This window comes from Amphibalanus amphitrite, unplaced genomic scaffold, assembly GCF_019059575.1.
Source record: "Amphibalanus amphitrite isolate SeventyFive unplaced genomic scaffold, NRLGWU_Aamphi_draft 000006F_arrow, whole genome shotgun sequence".
In the NCBI taxonomy this organism is placed as follows: Eukaryota; Metazoa; Arthropoda; class Thecostraca; order Balanomorpha; family Balanidae; genus Amphibalanus; species Amphibalanus amphitrite.
The window spans coordinates 1,179,739-1,199,061 of record NW_024881502.1 but is presented as its reverse complement, the minus strand read 5'-3'; the positions used below and the strand labels follow the sequence as shown (position 1 = coordinate 1,199,061).

The 19,323-nt window shown below is 48.6% G+C and overlaps 1 protein-coding gene across 1 annotated transcript in view; it reads left to right on the top strand.

The window, feature by feature from the left end:
• The window catches only part of LOC122377909, a 76,063-nt gene that overhangs the window by 19,523 nt on the left and 37,217 nt on the right, over window positions 1–19,323 (top strand). Inside the window, exons 5-9 of the mRNA XM_043358501.1 lie at window positions 4,421–4,531; window positions 6,870–6,996; window positions 7,281–7,469; window positions 18,227–18,465; window positions 19,058–19,178. Coding sequence (XP_043214436.1) covers window positions 4,421–4,531; window positions 6,870–6,996; window positions 7,281–7,469; window positions 18,227–18,465; window positions 19,058–19,178 — 787 coding nt within the window. The remainder of the gene's footprint in view (window positions 1–4,420; window positions 4,532–6,869; window positions 6,997–7,280; window positions 7,470–18,226; window positions 18,466–19,057; window positions 19,179–19,323) is intronic.

Below are 19,323 nucleotides of genomic sequence, written 5' to 3'. Positions count from 1 at the left end.
TTGGCCTATAAGCTCTTTTAATTTTACTTTTTCTTGCTGATATATGAGCCCGATCACCTTGCGTTTATCAACCAAAATTTCACAACTTGTTCAACTTGATATTGATATTGCTCAGGAGTCAGGACCTCTGTCAGCCTCCTGGATACTTCGGATTGTTTTCAGTCAACATGCTTCTTAAATATGATATAAGTCAATATTCAAAACATCCAACAAAACGACGTACAATAGTAAGAAAACCACCAGATAAACTAAAAAATGGCCTTGGAACAGAGCCAAGTGGTGCTCCATTTGTTTGTTTACAATGATTGTAGTGCTGATGTATTTTTAGGACTCTGAACGTCGGCTTATAAAAAAATGAAACGTTTTTACAAAAGTTGTAAGACAAGTAATATTTATCTGAAAAAAAAACTAAAATATTCAAAAGCCAAACACTATGAAATACATGAATCGGAACGAAAAAGTAACCCAAAAATCCAGCCTAATCACCGGCTCCTAAAACTGCAACAAAATCAGCACTTTTCCCCGCAACTCGTTGTCCAGACGTAAATATGCGTCCGAAACTGAAACCAACAAAAATGGCGAGCGCCGCCTCTCGTCGCCCGCGCCATCCACGCCGCTCGGCGCGCTCAGTCAGCTGGCGAGGTATATACGGGCGCGCTCAGGCGCCAGCATCGAACCACAACCCAACATGTCCCCCCAAGACGACTGCAGACGCAACAAAAACAGCTCACGCCGCCCCAGCGCGCACAGTGGGCCAGGCGCTTCAAAAAAGCGGAATTAAATCAATGAGCACAGCTGCGGTGCCAAAAATGATTCGTTACACGGTAATATATCATGCTAAAGCCGAATCCGATATCCATTTTCAAATTTGATTGGTTACGCTAGGTCACTGACCTATGACGTCATTATTTAGTTTCTGCGCTGCACATATGCCTGGGACAGGCGGGCACTATGCCGCATTGGCCGCGCGTTTGCAGTCTTTTCGTGGTTTCAAGCGTTCAAACATGTGATATGATGCTGGTCCCATGCATTACGGTGGGTGTAAAGGTCACCTGAAGGTCAGGTCAGGTCATTGACCTTCGATGACCTCGGTTCACTTTTTCGAGTTTTACATGTTTCTGGGCTAGTTTTTGGAGCTGAATTCGAATTTAGGAACCATTTGAACATTTACGAAGTAGTTTTGGTGCCTTCGTAACATGTTACGAAGCTGTCAGAGGCGGGTTGACACCTACTACGAATACCCGGCAGGACCCATACTGGTTGACCTGACCTGAGCTGACCCGACCTGGCCTAAATGCATGAAGACATCATCTGTGATCAAAACTAACATGATATTCGTGATCAGCATCCCGAAAAACCCCTTAGCAGCCACACTATACGACGTTCTAACAGGTCCCGACTTTCGGCCATTGACCTGACCTCAGAGGTCACCATTTGACCTATGACCTTAAAACCGGGTACCGTTGGCTTCGTCTCGTGACGACCTACATGATGGTTTTTTCCGCGAGGCTCTAGCTCAATTAGGGGCCAAACGCGAGGAGGGTCGCATCCCCCTGTGCCGTCGAGGGATGCAAAACGGCCTATGCCGGCGAGGGTTAAACCCTTATTTGTCCATTTCGCGCAAAAATGCGCAAAATATTTGCATTGAGCAGCAAGCTATACACCTTGAGGAAAGTCAGGCAGCAAATATATTCGTGTTGTTCGGTGACGTTTTCTTTATATCCTTATATAAATTCATTGCGTCGTTGCACTACCACGGTTCCGAACAGGCACTGTAAACCCCACCGCTACTAGTAAGCATGAAATAGTTCCCGGGAACTTGAGTACGAGAAACATGCGCAGAAATACCGGCTGTTTTTTTAAAGCTATTTTGTACGGAATAACTTTAATGATTTTACGCTGAGAGCTTTTGAATCGGGGGAACGGAATATGGTACACAGCAGTCATTTCCATCTCCAGTCGGTAAGTCCTACTTTGCGACGTTATAGCATTATCTGCCTTGGCATTGGGGAAAGGAAACTTGCTTATTCGGAAACTTTGGACATTTTTACAATACTCTATCCCATAATTACAGGAATTTCACCGAAGTTGATTTTCGACTTAATTCCGCTTTTTTGATGCGCCTGGCCCACTGTGCAGCGCACGAACAAATGATGGGGGGGGGGGGAAAGCACACGACTGAGCTGCGGCAAAGCAGGGGGCGGCTCGGCATAGCGCGGCCGCGGTGCTGGCGACTGGGCCTCCATCGCTGCTTTGCGTCGGCGGGCCTCCCACTAGCGGCGGCGATTCTCCGTAAGCGGGAGCCGGCTCGGTAAGCTGTACCACTCGAGTAAAGCCAGCTTGGCCCGTGTCCGTCTGCGGCGTAGACATTAGTGGCGTCAATCGGTTACCAAAATTTCGGTATACCGATACCGAACCAATACCGATTCGGTATTCGGTATTATTTATATACCAAAAGCATTTGGTATTTTACCGGTATATGGCATTTGAGCTCAGGAACACTATAGTGCTATTTATATTGTTTTACGATGTCAAAAAGGTACTGAAAAATATGGATTTGAAATTATGTTTTTTTGTGAAACTATAATTACGGAGCGAGCGAAGCGAGCGAAGTCTTTACGTAGAATAACGGAAGTCTTACGTAGAATAACGGACATTTCTGAGTATGAGCGGCCGGCCAGCCGGCCGGCCGGCCGGCCGTGGTCACGATTCTGCGACGCTTATATCTCAGCAACCACTTGACCGATTTACATGCGGTAATTTTTGTAGGGTAGCTTCATTCCTTCTACCAAGTACTGGACTATTCCCTATGGATGTGGGTGACCCCTTATGCACGTGCCACGTGCAAAACGAAGAGGTGTCACTTTTGTAATTGTTGCAATATCTCGGTAACTACTTGGCCGATTGCGCTGAAAGTTGGCATGTAGGTAGGCACCCACTAGGCAATGCATATCCATGTGCCAGAGTTGGGGTGCTGCTGCACGTGCGCACGTGCAGGGGTCGATTCCAGATCTCGAGAACGGCTGGACCGATGGCGCTCAAATTTGGCACATGGTTAGGGACCGGTTAGTAGGGTGTCGTGCAAAAGTCATTTGGGACCCATTTTGCACGTGCGCACGTGCAGGGTGCCGCTTCCAGATCTCGAGAACGGCTGGGCCGATTGTGCTCAAATTTGGCACATCGCTAGAGACCCGTTAGTAGGGTGCCGTCCACAAGTCAGCTGGAGGAACCCCCTCGAAATTTCGCACGTGTAAGGCTCACCGGCTCACTCGCTCCGTTAGTCGCCCCAAAAGGCGTTATACTGGTGCGTATAACTTGGCCATTTTCGAAGATATTGGGTTCACTTTCTAGAATAGGTCATCGATGGGTGGTCTATTACATAAAATTTGTTTTTTTTTTTCTCGAAAAGTCAAACTCTAAATAAAAAATGTATTTTTTTTGTAAATTTTGAGAATCCGAGATAGCAGTTTGATAGCCACGTTCATTTGAAGTCCACTCATGCAAAGAAATTAGTTAAAGCTTACAAACTGAGCTCTTGAGAGCGATTGCCGTAGTTCAATGTTTTTCTTAAAAATCGACCAGCATTACGTCACTCTGACGTTATTTCCGGCCGACCCATTGTAGCTAGAAAGATGAAATTTTGACACAAGGCGTCAAATTGATGCCGCTGAAGATACTGCATGTTTCGTGTTGCTATGTTAAATGGTTTGGAAGATATTGCCGAAAAACGGGAGGGGCTCTGTAAAGCCCACCCCTTCCCAGTTATGCGTGGTTTAAAGGGACCCTCCCACCTTCAAAAAAGTTTATGAATTGGCATGAAAGTGATGTCGCTCGGTTCAGAAAGAGCGAAGACGAATATCTACCAAATTTCACCGAAAAATATTCACCGGTTTTCAAGATATTAGACTTTTACTTTTGTTTACTTTTTGGGATCTCCGCTGTTCCTAGCGACTTTATTTGGAAGCAATAGTTTGGCAGCTGAAAATGCGGCACTTGTTGCGCGCAAAGCAGCATATACCACCGCGTGCTACAAAACGTTTTAGTCAAACATTTAAAAATCGTTAGATATCTGCGCTGACGTCACACATTCAGAGGGGTATTCCTATGCATTAGCCCCTCTGAATCAAAATGCTGCAATTTTGAAATTCAATATTTCCGATTTAAGGCATTTCTCGATGTTGTGAGTGCCGAAACCGGTAATTGTGAGCCAGGGACCCCATTTTGGCTATCTCAACTCAAATCTAATGTTAAGGTGGGAGGGTCCCTTTAAATGATGTACTTTTGCACTCGCGATTGTATATTTATAATTAAGCTAAAACAGAAATTGACAGATATGCCGGTTTACGCCACGATGGGGAGTATTTGGGTCCGGGGATGTTACCGTGCCGATTGGCAATGATTCGTCTACTGATTTTCGCAGTGTCGTTGTGGAGGTTGAAGAATCTGACAATGAAGAGCAGATCTTCGAGAATATACGGCTTCACAAAGAAGTTATCGGCGAAATTAAACACCAGCCATGGCCGATGCAAAGGTAAGTCAGTCGATGATTAATGCGCCGTCGTCATCATTGCTGAACACTTAACAATTTGTCCATGAGCCTGGTTGATTGGTGTGTCCAGTTGGACGCAAGTCGCTTCATGTAATTACTGCATGAATCTGCTGAGACAATTTCACATCCATCATTACAAAAGTAAGCTCGACTGCGCTGTGATTGCTGGTGCCATGCCGAGCCAGGATCAGTGCTGAAGCGGACAGATACCGGGGGAGGATATGCGAGGCCGGGGATTGCACAATCGTGTGCCGTGCGCGCTAAGCACCAATCGGCGCCGAGTGCCGGCTTGTGACGCCGGCTGATAGGTGGTCGACAGTCAGGCGAGGGTCGGAATCCCGCTGAGGTCCGTATATGTATCCGCCGAGCTGCACGGTCGGGAAGCTGCAGCATGTATGTAAATATTGGCCCGCCCGGCTGGCCGCCGCTTCTGCAGCGAGCTGCGCTGCGGCGCAGCCTACCCGGCGCGGCGGCGCAGCCTACCCGGCGCGGCGGCGCAGCCTACCCGGCGCGGCGGCGCAGCCTACCCGGCGCGGCGGCGCAGCCTACCCGGCGCGGCGGACGCTCAGCCACGCTGCGCGCGGCGCTAATTCGCTCATCGGTAACCTCTTGTGACCACTGCATGGTCAGCGTGGGGTCAGGGGAGGAGGTTCATGAAGTTTATAAAGAAAAGTCCATTGGCTGGTGTCATTTTGCCAATGTGCCGCTTACTCCAAGGTACACTATTGGTAACGCTGCTGAGATGTATATGGATGGGTGGCCGATGAACGCATCTGTCGGGTCGCCCTTTCCTATAAATGTCCCTTAACCCACAAGCCGCTGGGGGGGGGGGGGGGGGAGTTGCCCCCTTTACGTTTTGTGTAATATCTCCGAAACCTGATAAGCTGACTTTTCACCTGGCATAGCTTTAACCCGTGCCCCGTAGGGCTATCGGCGCACTCTATCACCTGTAGGGAGGGGGCGTTTCGCCCCCCCCCCCAAAGTTATGAAAACAAATAGCATTACTGCCACTGACCCCTAAATTTCGAAGTGTATTTCGGACAAACAAAATACTTAGGCATTCTATAGAATGATTCTATAGAGGCATTCTATAGAATGCCTGGGAGCTTAAGCCAGGCCTTCTATAGAATGCCTAAGCAGTCAGGGATTCTATAGAAGGGAGAGGCGGGAGAATTGGGACGCAGGAGAATAGGGACACGCCAATATTTTAAAAAATGGGCAGCGTCCTTGCACGATTTTGCCTTTACCTTTTGATTCGATGTGTCGTGCAACGATGGGAAGCCTCAGCAACCCTTTTGTGTCCGTCGGTTGGGCTGTGCTGGCTGAGCACCAAAAAACTTGTTTTTTTCGAGTGTTATTCTGAGTTGTCTGTGTATTGCATATGACAAACTATCTTTCTTTCAAGATGTTGCGATGCTAGCTAAACACCGTCTCTATGCGATTGCCAGTTTGCATGAACACGCTCTGTAACTGACAAATGACAAAAAATGCGTTATTTGATATGGCATGGTGTTGTAGGAGAATTGGGACACCAAATGGTGAAAATGGTAAAAGGGTGCAAAAAGATGTGTATGTGTACTTCATGTTTTGGACGGGTTTGCAGCTGCGCCCCCTATCCACAAATACATCAAAGCGAAGACCAAGAAGTCTGAAAATGTTCATTTTATGGGAACATCGTGATCGTGAATGACAATCCCGGCCTTAACGAAGCAGATAGTGTGAATATAAGTTCCAACGTATTAATTTATTGCCGAGACATAGACAGATCAATAATTCGAGAGAAAAATGTTGTCCCAATATCTCATTTTTATGCGTCCCAATTCAGCATCGTGTCTGTACCTTTTCTCCTGCGTGTGTCCCTATTCTCCCCAAAATGAGTATTTTTGTTTTTCTCCACACATAACCACACCACTGCATAGGCTCGGTTTTTTATGATGGTATGAAATGGCCTATCTTTTATTGGTGCTGCACGAAGCAGCTTGGCAACAGTACTTTTCAAATTATATCTCAGTAAATATGGCTTGAGAAATATGTCCCAATTCTCCCGCCTCTCCCCAATACCTAGGGATTCTATAGATTGCCTGGTCGGTCAGGCATTCTATAGAATGCCTAGGCAGTAGGCATTCTATAGAATGCCTTCACTTTGTAGCGCAACACTTTTATTCGAGTGATTGGTGGTAACCGGTGGTAACCGGGCCATCTGCAACTAAACTGCACTTTTGATATTGTGACCCAGTGCAGTTTGGAAATCGTCGACGATGAAGCAAACTACTAATTCGAGCGAGGATAACACTGGCTGGTTTTGTTGGCGCCGTTTCAGAAAGCTGAATCTGGTGACGCAGGCCAAGATCTACGTGGCCAAACACGAGGGCGAGCTGGCGGAGCGCCTGGCGCAGAGCCGCTCGGCGCGGGACATCCTGGCGCGCTACTCGCTCGTCTTCCTCAGGGTCAGTGCACACTGCATGAATGGGTAGATATGGCATGATTCTGAAAATATGTCGCAGTTAAGGCACTCAGTAGGAATGGATCTGAATGCTGCTGACTTGACCTCAGGTTCCAGTGTTTTTTCCTATACACCTAAAAAACTAGAGGCTGGAGTCCAGAGCAAAAGCTAATCCATCTTCAACAGGGCAAAAGCTAACCCACCCTCAACAGGGCAAAAGCTAGCCCATCCTCATCAAGGCAAAAGCGATCCTCCGTGAACTAATCGCTCGGGTGTCTGTGGCGGCAGTACTGGCAAGTTTTCCAGCGCGAGTTTGCCAACTTTGTGACGTCGGCGGTGCCGTGGCAGAAGCCCATCAAGCGGATCGAGTCTCACTTCGGCACGGCGGTGGCCTCCTACTTTACATTCCTGAGGTGGATCCTCTTCATGAACATCGGCATAAGCGTGCTGCTCGTCTGCTTTGTCATCATCCCCGAGGTGGGTCACGGCGGGTGTAGTTTACCCCCCCCCCCCAAGGGTGGGTCACGGCGGGTGTAGTTTACCCCCCCCCAAGGGTGGGTCACGGCGGGTGTAGTTTACCCTCCCCCCCAAGGGTGGGTCACGGCGGGTGTAGTTTACCCCCCCCCCCAAGGGTGGGTCACGGCGGGTGTAGTTTACCCCCCCCCCCAAGGGTGGGTCACGGCGGGTGTATTTTGACCGCCCCTAAAAGCTGATAAAACGGCGCGTTACATGCTCACAAAATTTTGGGTACCTATTGCGAGAAATGCGTGAAGTAAGTTTTGAAAAAAATTGTCTCAAGCTTTTTAGAGGACGATGTTTCAGCGACGTCAGTGTTTTTAACTTTTAGACCAGAAACAATAAATATTTGAAAATAATATACCTTAACCCTCGCCCTGGCAGGGCATTTTTCATAACACGGCCTGGCAGGGGGGGGGGGGGTCGATGCGATCCCTCTCGCGATTGGCTCCTATGGCACCTAGAAACACCAAATTTGATAGGTAGGTGGGCCCCTTGGAGTTCTCGCCCCTGTGCAAATTTGGTTGATCTAGGTCAATATTTGGGGGGTTTTGGGGGTATAAATGTAAAAATTTCGCTAAAAACAGGTCAAAAGTTTTACGCTTATAACTTTTAATCTAATTAAGATAGAGCAAAACGAAAAGCACCAGTGAACTCAGCACGTCAAGGCGCGTCGAATGATATACTTTTTAGCTTGCTTACGTGTACTTAAAGTTTTTCTTAAATTTTAAGTAAACTTTAATTAATTAATTAAGTTGAAGTTAACCAAATTGCATCATATCGCATATCATTCGATTCGGCTGATCACCAGGAACACAATTATACCATTTTTTAAACTCTAGCGTCATTATGTGCCAAGTTATTGGCAAACATGTCATTTGACCTCAGTTGACCTCATTTGACCTGACCCATGGATAAGTATACAAAACAAAGAAGCACCAAGTGACCTGCTCCTAAGTACTGTGGTTTCAAAGCACAAAAGTGATAGAACGAAGCGGATATCTCCAGTATTTTCCAAATTTAGTATTTTCCCATAGGCTTAACATTACGACGTAATGACCTCTAACTGACCTCAGGTCAGTGACCTAAAAAAACCGAACTATATGTTATACAACTCGGTGAACTTAGCACATCCCGAAAGTTTGAAGGAAATCAGTCCAAAACTGTGAGTTGGACAGGTGCAAAAAGAAAATTGAAATTTGACCATGACCTTGTACCGGTTTTTCTGACCTGGTGACCTGACCCAAGGTCACCCGGACCTGAAATTTTCAGGTCATATGTAAAAATATTGCCCCATAGGCTGTGCCAAATTTGGCAGCGCTGCGCGCCGCTGTTTTTACGCTATCTTCGAAAAACCTTAGCGGGGGGGGGGGGTCGCATCGACCCCCCCCCCTGCCAGGGCGAGGGTTAAGATGTATAAACTGGCCGTAAACGATATAAAGCTGCAAATACACTGCAAAAGCAGTGGCGGATCCAGGGGAGGGCAAATAGGGCAATTGCCCCCCCCCCCACAAAGGATATCATTTTTAACATTACGTCTATGGCAGTGCATGAAAAGAAACAATAAATTGTGATGGTTTGCCCCTTCCAAAACTCTCGGTTGGATCCGCCTATGTGCAAAAGCGAATTGCCGTCTTGGAATTTTTGATGTTGTATAATATTTTCCAAAATTTTGAACCGAATCTTCGCGATTGAATTCAATAACTTCGCGGTCATATACCGGGTGGCCCCCCCAAAAAAAAACGTTCCGAACTTTGCAGGCCTATATCTCAAAGTTGAGTGCAAATAACGAGCCAAAATTCTAAGCAACTTTACGTCACTTCCTTGCGCATTGGTATGCTAAGTTATAACACTCTATCATCATTTTCAAGCCAGCAATCTTATGTTGAATTAACCCTCGCCGGACCTATTGGTTTTCTACATACGCGCCGGCCAAGGGGGGGGGGGGGGGCGGTTACGACCCCCCCCTCGCCGTTTCGCCCCTGGTGGAGCTAGCGCGTCGCGGAAAAAACGAGCGTGTGCGCCGTTACGAGACGCAGAGATTGGTACCCGATTTTAAGGTCCTAGGTCAACCGGTGACCTCTGAGGTCAGGTCAAGTGCCCCAAGGTACGGTTCAGTTTTTGGTGAATAACTTCGCAAAAAACGGCCGCAGAGCGCCGATTTTGGCAGCATCGTGTTCGTCTCGCTCAGGCGCGTCGAATGATATACTTTTTGTCCGGGTCAGGTCAACTTGGGGTGTTGACCTCAGGTCAAGGTCAGGTCAGCACCCCCAGGTCACGAAGTTGGTCGAAAGAGGTCATGTCGCATATCATTCGATTCGGCAGGTCTTCCAGAGTCCATTCGTGGCTTTCCCGACTCGCTAGCTCAATTTGCTCAAGAGTTATTGACGAAAAACTAATATGACCTTGATGACGTCATAAATGACGTCACGCAAGGTCAACATTGCAAAAGTGACGCATCTAACCTTGCAAGGAGTGCATCAAATCACGATTCTGTGTGCTTGAGATAGTTGGAGATCGTTCCCGGCGCCAGAATAGCAGTTTTCATTTTTCCCTATTGACTTATAATGGTGAGGTCACGAAAATGACCTGACCTCATATGACCTTTAGGAAAAATCCGCGATATACAAGTTGTGGGACTCATAATGGATACTAGATCCTGCAAGTTTCATTTCCCTGTGACATCTCCTCTGGCAGTGAGGGCGTTGCGAAGTTGCGACATCTGAAGACCGTGCAGAGGTTCACTTATGACGTCATAGGTCAGTGACCTGACCTGACCCAAAAATGCGGTTGGTGTCAAAAGATGCGGCTTGGATCAAAGGTCAGGTATGCCAAGTTTCAGCTCTCTATCGCCAGCGTGTTCGGAGCTATCGCGAAAAAACCCTATGGGGGGGCGGCACCCGCCCCCCCCTCGGCCGGCGAGGGTTAAGTAAGACGTTTTTGCTTTTTTTGCCGATGTTGGACGGTAGTGATGATTGGCTTTACACGTACCATGTTAGGAAAAAAGAAAAATGGAACACGAGAATGAAACCAGCACGCTTGTTGTTATTACGGAGCGAGCGAAGCGAGCGTAGTCTTTCCTTAGATTAACGGAAATTTCTGAGTATGAGCGGCCGGCCGGCCGGCCGTGGTCACGCTTTTGCGAGGCTTATATCTCAGCAACCACTTGACCGATTTACACGCGGTAATTTTTGTAGGGTAGCTTCATTCCTTCTACCAAGTATTGGACTATTTAATTCCCGATGCATGTGGGTGACCCCTTATGCACGTGCCACGTGCAAAACAAAGAGTCCCGTAGCTCAGTTGGTAGAGCATTGGACTCCCGGTAGTGAGAGCCCGGGTTCGAGACGCTCCGGCGCTCGATATTTGAGACTCCTGACGGGGATGGTCTGCGGTTGGTGGGAGCAGCCATAGAGATCTTATATACATAGAGATGACACGCCTATCAGTTCCTATGTTAAAGCACTTGATTTCGTGGCGATTCAGTGGGTCTTTTTAAGCAAGGTTTTCTGGGGTGCCATGGCCCGTGACTTGCATTTTGTAAGGATTCGGTCAAGGAGATTGTGTTCACATCCGCTTATTTTTAAGTACAGCTTTTCTTTTTTGTCTAGCTGTGACGCTTTCGATCGTTATTATTGAAATGAAATTAGGCATGTTTTAACCTTATGCTCGTATCAGGCACTACATGTATCATTTACCCTCGCCGGCCGACGGGTGGGGGGGGGGGGTGCCGCCCCCCATAGGGTTTTCACGATAGCTTCGAACACGCCGGCGATAGAGAGCTGAAACTTGGCATACCTAGGGGAGAGCGGGGTGAGTTGTATCATGGACAGGTAGTATCAGAGCGATTTTTGCGAAAACTATCCGTCAGATGGCAGGCTTGTCGCAACTATTTGAGACGCCACGCCGCGCGCCACCTTTCCGTGTTTTGACGTGAACAGGAGCGGACGTGTTTTCAGGTGAGTCCCAATAATGTGTTTTGATGGGTCCGTTGTAAGAAATGCGTTCTTTAGGAAATATATGTTTTTGACTTGAATATGTTGAAAGCTTTCTATTGTTTTACCATTATGCGTGAGTGTCAACATTGCTCTTAATCACAACATAATTCGTTTCGAGCAATGAAACATGGCGGATAGCGTTTCGCAGACCTTTTCTTGAAATGGCCCGCATGGACATGTTGTATCAGGGAGTGGTGGGAATAGTTGTATCAGTGATACAACTTATCCCACTAGTGATACAACTTATCTCAGGTTAAAACATTTTCCATTTCCGGTTTATACTTACATTAGACGGGTCGAAAATGGACTTAAAACAAGGTTGCAAATTGCGATAGATATATCGATAAGTTTTTATAGATAGTTAAGTCTTAGACGCTGCCTATACCTACCTAATTAAATTATATGTCCTGCCATGAAGGTGGATGCTTCCTTTCCCATACCTGCTACATTGCATGATTAAATCGAGACATCCAGGCATTTTAATGGCACGTGCACTGTACCACACTTTTCAAAGTTTAATGCAGTGCTTTAATATTGCCAGCCGTGTGGTTCAAGGGGTGTGGTTAAACGCGTTGAACCACACGGCTGCTGACGTCACTATCAATTATAGTTGTGAGCTTTTTGGCAGGTATGGGAAACACCTTCCAGCCCTAAGGCCGGGAATTCAATAAATGTCACCTCGCTTTTTTAGCGAAAAGCACCTCGGGCCTAACGGCCCTCGGAGTTTTCGCTAAAAAACCTCGGTGACATTTATTGAATCATCCCGGCCCCGGGCAGGAATATATTTTAACCTACGTACTTGCCTATCATTCATATTATTCACGTGACCGTCACTTGCTTCATCCTGTAATCCTAATTCCTGAACGCTTTTTCCAGCTCACGAATGCCATGGGTCGGAGCTACGTCCGAAAGACAGATAGACGGCAGAACAGCCCGGAAGATGTTTTGGAGAGGGCGGCAGCCCTAGTCGTTCAAAAAGGGCTGTCAATTAGAGGTGTCGCGAAAAATTTTGGCGTTAACTATCAGACCCTGAACCGTTTCGTCCGCATGAAAAAAAGAGGGACGTTTAGGACAGCGCATGGGGTACCAGAACTGCGGAACAAGGGTGTTCACAGATGAGCAAGAATCCATCCTTGAAGGGTATCTGAAGGAGGCTGCCGAAATATTTTTCGGACTGACACCAAAGGATGTGCGCGTCCTGGCCTATGACTGTGCCAAAAAATATGGGATCACTGTGCCTCAATCATGGGAGGACAACAAGATGGCGGGTGTGGAGTGGTTTCGGTCATTTCGTAAGCGCCGAAACCTGGCCGTGAGAACCCCTGAAGCTACTAGCATGGGAAGAGCAAGCGGCTTCAACAGGCACAACGTAAACGAGTTTTTTGCAAAGCTCACGGAAGTTGTGGACCGCTACCAGTTCAGCAAAGAGGACATTTGGAATGTGGACGAAACGGGAGTCACCACGGTGCAAAAGCCACCACAGGTTGTCACCGCTAGAGGTTCGAGGCAGGTGGGGTCTCTGACCTCTGCGGAGCGCGGTGAGCTGGTGACCGTTTGTGCAGCGGTGAGTGCCTGCGGAAATACAGTACCGCCCATGCTAATATTTCCGCGGGTACGATACCAGCCTCACTTCGTGAGAGACGGTCCTCCAGGATGCATCGGCTCCGCGTACCCATCTGGCTGGATGACGAAGGAAAACTTCAAAATCTTCCTCGTCCACTTCGTGAAGCACACGCGATGCTCAAAAGAGAGGCCGGTGCTTCTTCTTCTCGACAACCATGAAAGTCACCTTGGCGTAGAGGCTGTGACCTACGCTAAGGAAAACGGCGTGGTCTTGCTGTCATTCCCGCCCCACTGCTCGCACAAACTGCAGCCTCTCGACAGATCAGTGTACGGTCCACTGAAACGATACCTTGGATGCGCACAGGCGAACTGGCTTCGCAACAACAGAGGGCGCACAATGACTATCCACGACATCCCCGGCGTACTCCGCGACGCCTGGGCAAGTGCCAGCACACAGGCCAACATCACGAGCGGGTTCCGCGTGTCGGGCATAGTTCCGCTTAACCCTGAAGTCTTCTGTGAAGCAGACTTCTGCCCGTCACAAGTAACAGATCGTCCAAGAGACGCTGGAGAGGACGGTGCAAGAGCAACTGGCACTCCTCAGCACGTGTCGGACCCGAGCAGCGCTCCTCAGCGCGCGCCGGACCCGAGCAGCGCTCCTCAGTGCGCGCCCGGCCCGAGCAGCGCTCCTCAGTGCGCGCCTGGCCCGAGCAGCGCTCCTCAGCGCGCGCCGGACCCGAGCAGCGCTCCTCAGTGCGCGCCTGGCCCGAGCAGCGCTCCTCAGTGCGCGCCTGGCCCGAGCAGCGCTCCTCAGTGCGCGCCGGGCCCGAGCAGCGCTCCTCAGCGCGCGCCGGACCCGAGCAGCGCTCCTCAGTGCGCGCCTGGCCCGAGCAGCGCTCCTCAGTGCGCGCCGGGCCCGAGCAGCGCTCCTCAGCGCGCGCCGGACCCGAGCAGCGCTCCTCAGTGCGCGCCCGGCCGGAGCAGCGCTCCTCAGCGCGCGCCGGACCCGAGCAGCGCTCCTCAGTGCGCGCCGGGCCCGAGCAGCGCTCCTCAGCGCGCGCCGGACCCGAGCAGCGCTCCTCAGTGCGCGCCCGGCCGGAGCAGCGCTCCTCAGCGCGCGCCGGACCCGAGCAGCGCTCCTCAGTGCGCGCCTGGCCCGAGCAGCGCTCCTCAGTGCGCGCCTGGCCCGAGCAGCGCTCCTCAGTGCGCGCCGGGCCCGAGCAGCGCTCCTCAGCGCGCGCCGGACCCGAGCAGCGCTCCTCAGTGCGCGCCGGGCCCGAGCAGCGCTCCTCAGTGCGCGCCCGGCCCGAGCAGCGCTCCTCAGTGCGCGCCGGGCCCGAGCAGCGCTCCTCAGTGCGCGCCGGACCCGAGCAGCGCTCTCCTGGAAGTGACTGACTGTGAGGACGCTTCGCACCACTTGACTGCCAGTAGTGCAGACGAAACGTTTTCTCCGAAGGCAGTTCGACCCATCCTTAGTGGTCATCTTCCTGCGAGGAAATCGCAGCGAGGGAGAAAGAAGAGGAGTTCGATGGTGTTGACGGACTCGCCAGTAAAGCGAATGCTCGAAGAAGAACAAGCAAAGAAGAAGCCCAAGACCGGGAAGGCAAATTCGAAGGAATCAGGAGCCAAGAAGAGGACGGTAAAAGCCCAAGGAAAGAAGACTAAGAAGCGAGTGAATAAGTCAGCGTCGAGGTGCGAGGCGTATGATTCCGATGCAGAGGAGACGTTCTGCCTCGTGTGCGTTGAGCCGTATTCCAATAGCAGACCAGGAGAACAGTGGATACGGTGTTCGGCATGTGAACGCTGGGCACATGAAGCTTGCATCAATTCCGATGGTGCCGGTCTCTTTGTGTGCCAGAACTGTGATTCTGACGACTCGGATTTCGCGTACTAGTTTGACACATGAGTTGACTGCAGAGTTCGCAGTGTTGGCTTAATGTTCAGAGTTCGCAGTGTTGGCTTAATGTTAGCAGACTACTCTGCCTTGTTCCTTTCACAAAATGGTTTGTCATCGAGAGAATGATGCGAAATACACGGTCTCATGGCAAGGGACGCCTTTAATATTTATTATATAAACACGGACGACGGACAAACAGATTTCGACATGTGTTTATATTGCAGAAATGATATGATTTTCTTATGGGTCGTGCGTACACTAAAGCGACATCAGGAAATGGCTGAGCTGATCTGCTGGCTGGAGCTGGGCTTTTTAATCAGGATACCTACTTGTATCATTCTTCGGACTGCGTAGAAGTGTAAGTAAGTCGCATTTTCTATCATAAAACATTGATACATCTTAACTCACCAGGCAGTACAACTTACCTCACTAGTGGGGCAAATGGTACCAGTTGTAGTGGTCCAATTTAAAGCGAGGTGTAGCCAAAATAAGAAACCGTAGCATGACGTGCGGTAGAATGCATGTAGAGAAAGGTTGTAGCTTTCCTTTGGTATATCAACGGTAACTTTATTCGTTAAATCTAGGGAGATATATGACCTGAAGTAAAAAGTGATACAACTCACCTCGTTCTCCCCTACCTGACCTTTGATCCAAGCCGCATTTTGTGACACCAACCGCATTTTCAGGTCAGGTCAGGTCACTGACCTGTGACGTCATAAGTGAACCTCTGCACAGTCCTCAGATGTCGCAACTTCGCAACGCCGTCAGTGCCAGAGGAACTTTCACAGGGAGATGAAATATAAGATCTCCCTTATATTATATTATATTATTATCTTATATAATAAATGTATATAAGATCTCTATGGGAGCAGCCGCAGCCAGTTGAAGTCAGTTGAGTGGGACAGGCCGTGTCCGGCTTTGAAGGGCACGTTAAACTTTGGCATCTAAATTCTCCCGTTACCCGGAATTGCGCGATCGGACGGTAGGGGTCGGGGTCTACGCAACAAGCTCTGCTTAGCGTGGGTTCCGGCTCTGTCAATCCGTCCATTCAAACATTCGAGCTAAATTTATAAAAAAAGAGGTGTCAGTTTTGTAATTGTTGCAATATCTCGGTAACTACTTGGCCGATTGCGCTGAAAGTTGGCATGTAGGTAGGCTGTAGGCACCCATTAGGCACTGCATATAGATGTGCCAGAGTTGGGGTGCTGCTGCACGTGCGCACGTGCAGGGGTCGTTTCCAGATCTCGGGAACGGCTGGACCGATTGCGCTCAAATTTGGTACACGGTTAGGGATCGGTTAGTAGGGTGCCTTGCACAAGTCAGTTGGGACCCATTTTGCACGTGCGCACGTGCAGGGTGCCGCTTCCAGATCTCGAGAACGGCTGGGCCGATTGTGCCCAAATTTGGCACATCGCTAGAGACCAGTTAGTAGGGTGCCGTGCACAAGTCAGTTGGAGGTACCCCCTCGCAATTTCGCACGTGCAAGGCCCACCCTCTCGCTCGCTCCGTTAGTCGCCCCAAAAGGCGTTATACTGGTTTTAAATATTTTTGTCCCACTTATGTGCCGATTATTCAAATACTGAGCCAAAATGGTGTTAATGGATGCCATTCGTTTCAACACTGAGTCCTGTTTCGAGCAGAAGGAGTGGCGCGGTGCATGGGTTACTGCTGATTGCCCTCCCTTCAAGAAGATCAAACAGTAAATCGACCGAATAAGGAAAAAAGCTAGAGGGAATGTGCCACCCTAAGGCCTGAACCATCACTGAGGCTAGTTGCCAGTAGCAGTCATGCTGCAGGCCGTGGTACCGAGATGAAAGTGGCCCGTTCACTCACATTTTTTTTTAGTTAACATCTGAGCAAAAAAAAATTACATGACATGCTAGAAACACGAACCATTTAAAAAGTAATTGCCCGAATAACATAGAAATAATACAATTTACTGAAAATATATGCCGCATTGACTATTGGAAGTTTCAATGTTGTGTCTTTATCACTTTCTGAGAAATGCTGATTTAAAGTTGGGAACGTTTTTTTCTGGGCCACCCGGTAAATGCATGTATTTGTTCAGCTGAACTTTTTTGGCCAAAATGTACTATGATTAACTGGATGTCACCACAACGTTCTGCGCCTGAAAATGCCCACAACACAATGGGTCATATGCCGCGGATGCAAGCTTTGATTTTTGGCGAAAGATTTCCCATATACATGCAACATTGCACGTTTAAATCGAGAAAGCCAGGCATTAAAATGGCACGTGCATTATACTACACTTTTGAAACATACGAGAAGTCAATGCTGATTGGTTTCCGAGACATGCAGGAAAATATGTTTTACTGTATGCCTGGCCTATTCAAATACATTAGCCTGAGGGGTGTGGTAATAACTGGTGTAAGCAAAGTGACCACGGTCAAAAATGCATTACCAAGTCAACATTTTGGGATGGCCTCGTTCAAAAAACGGCTAAGAGCTTCGGTCTAGACAATTATTTTATCGTTGGCATACAGTAAAATACATACCAAACTCGGCCGGTGATAAATTTTCAAGACCTCAGTCCTTACTGATTTTTGAACTCGGCCTTCGGCCTCGTTCAAAAATTCAGTAAGGACCTCGGTCTTGAAAATTTATTTACACCAGCCTCGTTCAGTATTATATATTCCTGCACCTCTCGACGTTTTCCTGCACCCCTCGACGTTTTCCTGCACCTCTCAAATATATGACGTCATTATGAATGACGTCACATCATAAAGTTGAAGAGCATCACTTTGCTCCTTATAACTTCATTTTATCTATCGTCAATCTTATTTGATTGGCTTATGATATACCTACCCACATTGTGTTTTGTGCAAGGATTTTATTATTTGTCATGAATAAAGTGAAACATCGCCATATAAAACTTAAAGTTTGACGCTAATTCGCAACAAACCATAGCCACGAAAGACTCAACAAGGTTGAAATTGGGGCGTTTTGGTTCCTCTATAACATTTGCAACGCTCCCTATAATGGTACGCATGTATGGGAAATAGCTTCCTGCCCTGAGCTGCGAAAATTTAATTGTGTCACCTCGTATTTTAATCGAAAGTACCTCGGGCCTACCGACCCTCGGTACTTTCAATTAAAAACATCGGTGACACAATTAAATTTTCCCAGCCCCGGGCAGGAATGTATTATCCTGTCTATTGGTGAGACCCACTGGCGGCCGATAATGTGCGCCGTGATAGCTCCGACTGTGCGCTGACCGAAGCGCGCCCCCGCGCCGCCAGATCCTGGCTGCCGACAGACACGATCTGGGCGAGAGAAAGGAGCTGCTCGAAGTCGAAAAGAAGCACGCTTACGACCTCAAGACCATATGGGACTTTGAGGGTATCCTCAAATATTCGCCCATCTTTTACGGCTACTACAATAACAAGGACAAGACGTCGGCCGGCTACCGAATCCCGTTCGCCTACTTCCTCTCCGGCATGATCGTCTACGCCTTCAGCTTCATCGTCATCCTGAAAAAGTGAGCTCGCCTGATGCACGCCATTGGCCTCCTATTTTACTCAGCTGAAAACTGCCGTATTTGTAAAGTCATTCATGAGAACTATTCTCCTCGTTTAAATCACTTCCGTTCAAATCAGCAGAGGTGCACCGCGACCGCAGCCAAGTGGGTCTGCAGTCGTTAGTGAAGATCATGGATGCTCGGATCGATATGCCCGTTACCTTCAATTTCGGGGTTATTTAGTCTTATAAGAATATGTTTGCATGAACGTATGTATGTATTCTCGTAGGCAGGGTAATCCACAATAGCTGTGGTTCAAAGCCCCAAGTCAATAACATTGAGTAAAAACATGTAGATCAGAAACATAGCATTCAGGCAATAAGAAAAAAAGGCACCCACATCAAGCACTTACTCTGGGCACGTTCCATTCTTTGTCAGGCTAATCACGAGTCTCAAGTCAAAATGCGAGATGTCACTGCCTGCGTGAAATGCAAAGGGAGTATAGGTATAGTTGGGAAGGGTTGCAGAACTCCCTCCTATGCCGCTCTGCCGCTCTGAGTTGCAACTTTAAAAGGTCTGTCTCTCTTCTTTTTTAACGCCTGATCTCGGGCAGAATGGCGGAGAACTCCCGGATGAGCAAGATGTCGTCGAAGGAGGACGACTGCGCCTTTACCTGGAAACTGTTCACCGGCTGGGACTTCATGATTGGCCACGCTGAAACGGCGCTGAACAAGGTGCGTGTATTACTCACACGGTGACGGCTTTGAATAATGTGAATTATAGTACATATATACAGTTTGAGAAACGGCTTATAGGTACTGCAAAAACTCAACAAAAATGATGAGGTGCGGGTGTTCTTTGTTGACTTGCTGCAGGTGT